The 5,000-nt window shown below is 35.3% G+C and overlaps 1 protein-coding gene across 2 annotated transcripts in view; it reads left to right on the top strand.

Annotated features, from left to right (window-relative positions):
• LOC144975069 (stabilin-2-like) overlaps positions 1-5,000 on the top strand; it is a 140,391-nt gene that overhangs the window by 125,375 nt on the left and 10,016 nt on the right. For both annotated transcript variants that reach the window (XM_078918761.1, XM_078918762.1), the window contains exons 31-33: positions 101-217; positions 3,717-3,830; positions 4,640-4,682. In XM_078918761.1, the coding sequence (XP_078774887.1) occupies positions 101-217; positions 3,717-3,830; positions 4,640-4,682 (274 nt within the window). The remainder of the gene's footprint in view (positions 1-100; positions 218-3,716; positions 3,831-4,639; positions 4,683-5,000) is intronic.

Consider the following 5,000-nt stretch of genomic DNA (forward strand, 5'->3'; position numbering starts at 1 on the left):
AGAGTAAATCCAATAAACAAATTACAATAATTATTACAGTTGGTATTTTGTTTGTATTTTGTATTGTGTGTTCATTTTATTTTCATAACCATTTCCCCAGAACGAGGAGTACCTGTCTGTGTACAGATATCCAACCATCATTCTAACACCGTCCATCATGAACGGGGATGATGACTACAATCATCTCAATTTGATATTTACCATCGAAGGGGACCAAGTAAGGATGTATTAATAATTTCAAATTTAAAAGTTGGCAACTTCTTAAAGTATTTTGTTTACCGGTATTACTGCTTCTATTGCGATATACGAACATTAACAGATGCTTGCTACCCTGCGGAAATTGTGCTAACAAATCGCTTTCCATCGTAACTATTAGAGTCTGCTGTATAATCACTACAATTATCTTAATTCAAATATTAAAAAAAAAATTCTACCCAGACCAATTAATTTTCTAAAGAAAGACTATTGATGCGCCGCTAAGATCATATGTTATTTATCATGATTGAGGAACCCCCTGCCTAATGCAATTTGTATTCCTAACGAGAAACTGATCCATGAGCCGTAGGGTACAAATTTCGTCCTCACACAGACCCCATGTGATTTTAAATCAACGAAAATGAAAATGGCCTTTTACAAAACAAAACTAGGCAGTTTTATTCGGCTAATAATTCAATAATGGTTGGAACAAATGCGATGACATAGACGTCTACATATTTTTTACATTCTAGACAAAACTAGTTTTCTTTTGATGTATAATTCATTGATTTTGTGTTAACTGTTGAAAAGTTGTAGATATTTAAAACCAATTATTAAAAATCGATTTTGAAATCAGTCCATATGACTCACGTCTGTATTTTTGTATGTCCGCCATTAGAATCGATCAATGCCACAACTCTTTGCCTCATTGTTGATGCTAGCTGGTATATCAGTCCAAATTGTATTTAGTCTGCCGAATAATTCATCGAATTTTATACAGCTTTCTTGTCTTTTTGTTCTTGTTATTTTATTAGCTTCCCTTTCACAAAATCCCACATTTCAACGGGATTCACACAGCTGAGCACTGGTTCATCACCCTTACATTTGAATAGTTTAGGAAAACAGTTATTTGTCCAGTCTATGTGCCGAGGCGTTATCAAACTGGAATATCACCATTTGATTATTCTGATTCTGAATAAATAGGAAGACAATTAATAGTACAAGAATAGTTCCTTTGTCTCTGGAAATAACTTCAAATCAAGCGATTCGTCTTTAAACAAAATGCCGTCCCACATATTACAGTCCTAGAGCCCCGCGCCCATCTCAGTCGACCAACTTTGTGAAAGGTAGTCGGCTTTGGTCGAATTACGGTTTTTTGACATTTCAAAACAAGCTCACCGAGTGTGACTTTGGTGTGACAACTGCTGCGTAGCAACACTAATTGAAATAAATATCTGAAACTGAAATATTTTTTATGCGCATTTACATGCAGCATTTGTATCGACCTGTTTGGCGGTCCGCATCTGCTTCTGACCTGTGCGATATATCAACAGAAAGAAACATTTGTATACTTTTTAAATACATATTACCACGTACCAATATGTTTTCCCTTATGTGAGATCACAACAAATACAAACTGTCTAGTTTCTTTTGTAAATGACCACGAATCCATCATGTTCAGTGCGCTTCACAACCATTTATTAATTCTTTAAGCAGGAGATGAGGAGCCAGATTTCTATTTCACACTTGTTACTGGTCATCTTTGGACTAGCTATTTCACAATGTCTGCCATGTATTTATTTACATTTAGATATGAACTCAGTAACGTGTGCAAAGTGCTTCAACACCAGAGGCACAACGCTGGGGCCGGAGTTTTAGAAAGTGTGCAACTCACTTGTTCATTACCACGCTCAACATCGCTTGACTTTTGTTACAAGACAAAACATATTAATTCTGAGCCACCCTTGAGGCAATACAAATACTTTAACGGATGGTATCTCTCTTAATGTTAGACAATTACGCAAATAATCGCAAGAAAATAAAGGAGTAATCTTTAACACTGAGCTCTGTACGACAAATCACAAGGCTTTTCTTTCATTTTCTAAATGGCGTATTTTGCGATAATAGTGATGTTTTCTTTCAAAATTAGACTTTTATAATACTCTAAAGCTCACGTAGAGGGGAATTAATTGGGTTGGCGACGTACAGATTAAAATCAGATCGAAATGTTATAAATTGCTAAAGGCCTTTGTGTGAATTTCATCTCAGGAAATCCGACACACTTTTTGAAAACAATTATCTTTAATTCTAGTCAAGTTATATTAAAGATTACGATTGATCCATTGGTAGAATATTGCTTCACGCAACTCGACCGAGATCTTTCAATCTGCTTTTATTCGGTTATTGCTATAAATATCAGGATAAACTCCCTATGGGCTCTGAAGGACTAATTTTTTTATTGTTTATTTTAGTATTTACTTATTTGTGATTTTTACTCTCAAAACGTCATTATGTCTAGGTAAACGTAATGCTACAGAATGATTCTTTTGTCGAAAAATAATCCAAACTTGTCTAAAGTTATAATCTGTTTTAAGGTTTATAAATAATGGTTTCCTAATTTGTAGAAGCTAAACGTCGTATATCTCAGAAAATAACAATTGATCCATTATATAAAAGGAGCAAAACTGACGTCATTCAGCTCTTTGTTTCTGGTCTGAGACAGCCATTTTTACGATTAGTTGTCACGAAGCACTTTTCTATAGTGCTTTTCGTCGAAACCTCAAAGCGCTTAAAAGAACAAACAACAACAAAAAAAACAGGACATTGTTTACCCGGGTAACAATAAGGGTAACATTGCGAGATCAAATCAACCAATATTAAAACATTAAGAGCATAAAAGGGGCATCAAAAACATCATCCATACATAAGTCACATGCAATACATGTAAAATTAAATCAAGTACATATTTTCTGAAAAGATATGTTTTCGGGGGGGGGGGGGGGTTGAAAATATATATAGAGCTCGAAAATCTCACAGATTGAGGGAGATCATTCCAAATCGTGGGTCGGAATTTCATAAGAGACCTATCACCAACGTATTTAAGTTTAGTTTTATGAGATGCTGACAATTTTAAATCGTGGGATCTAAGGTTTTTCAGGGGATAGACTTTAATTTTTGCTGAGTTCCAATCAAAACAACTTCAGTTTTATTTTCATTTAACAATAACTTATTTTATGCATCCATCTTTTGATGGATACATAATTATCTAAATCAAAGAGAGATCATGAGAATTGGAAGCTTTATAGCTGCGTGTCGTCAGCATTTTGTAGGTAACAGAATGTGAGCGTATTACATTGCCTAATGGTAAAGAATATAGGGTATATAGGAGAGGGCCTAAAAGCGAACTTTGCAAAATAAGTTTTTCGATAGATTGATATGGCCTCCTTGTCTATGGTGACTTGATTTTTATATAATTGATGATCTTCGTTTGTCTGGGACTTCCGCATCACCGTTCAGCAGCTCTACTGTGTCTTTTTGCAACCATGACTTTGTCCGTCATCCATGGAGCAGTTTGTCATCTGTTTACCTTTCTTGTGTGCTTTGGTGCATCATGCTTTCAAGATTACGGTAGTTAATTGATTAAAGTGACAAAGGCTACAAATTAAGGATCAGGACATTTAACATCTGATTAACCCCAGCATGAGGTTATGGGTCACATTTTGTCATTGTTATCATTCCAGGTTTTCGTCAATAATGTCCGCATCATTGAGTCTGACATTTTAGTGGAGGGAGGTGTGTTGCACGTCATCGAAGGTCTTCTCCGTGTCAAAAATAGATATTGCGATAGGTCAGAGGTCAGTGTCTAATCATACTAACTTATGGTTTTTATCATTTATCCCTTTTGCCTTTCAAGGGATTCCAGATAGCTCTAATTGTAAGAGTACTTGACTCACAAGTCCTTCATTGCATGAAACGGAAAATAGCAATTTCTTACTGACCTTTGAATAGGACGCTAATCTATCATAGTACTTTCCGCCAGATCTAACATACCGCGCTATCCATCACGACAGGGTGGACAGAGTAGTCAGACAAAATCTCGACTGCCTCCGAGATTGATCTTTGTCTTATGTGTGAAGCGGCCCTCTACCAACTGAGCTATCTGGACCTCCACCCCATATAGAAGCAGAAGGAAAGGAAAGAAACTGATGAAAATACCGCTGCTTTTGGTGACAATGATGATTAAGATGACGATTAGAAAATGAGAAGGAGGTCGAGGAGGAGGAGGAGGAGGAGGGGGAAGGAGGAAACTATACGGACAAAGGAAGGATAGGGAGCTAGAGAAAGTTACACTGAAGAGGCATAGAAAGTGATGGGCAGAAGAAGAAGAAGAAGAAGAAGAAGAAGAAGAAGAAGAAGAAGAAGAAGAAGAAGATGCTGACACTAATGACGATAAAGATGGTGGTGATGATGATGATGATGATGATGATGATGATGATGATGATGATGATGATGATGATGATGATGATGATTGTGATGATGAAGATCATAATAATAATGATTATTGTGATGACAATGATCATGATAAACCAGTCTTGACATATGAATGGTTCGTGCTTAGCTAAATCAATTTTTTTTTAATCAATTTTTATTTTTCAATTATCAGCGTACAGAATGTTGTCCAGGTTTTTATGGACCAGAGTGTAGAGGTAAGTCAAACTGGAGAGTTTTAAACTTAAACTTTAATGTAAGTATTTGACAATAGAGAATATCTTTGAATTTATTCCAAATTGAGATAAAATCATAATGAAATAAAAAAAAGGGGGAAATTCCAAATATTTAACAAGAGTAAAAACAGAAATAGATAATTAGTTTTTGGAAAACCATGCTTAATTAAAAAGTGGGTTTCAAAAGTCCTGCCGAAGTATATTTCTTAAATGGTAAAAAAAATGAATAAAGAATTTTCCAATTGTCTGTATATTATTTAAGACAAATTCCCCCTTGGGGATGAATAAAGGGAATTTTAT

This window comes from Berghia stephanieae, chromosome 6 (assembly GCF_034508935.2).
Source record: "Berghia stephanieae isolate SIO BIC M18660-M18661 chromosome 6, UCSD_Bste_1.3, whole genome shotgun sequence".
Taxonomy (NCBI): Eukaryota; Metazoa; Mollusca; class Gastropoda; order Nudibranchia; family Aeolidiidae; genus Berghia; species Berghia stephanieae.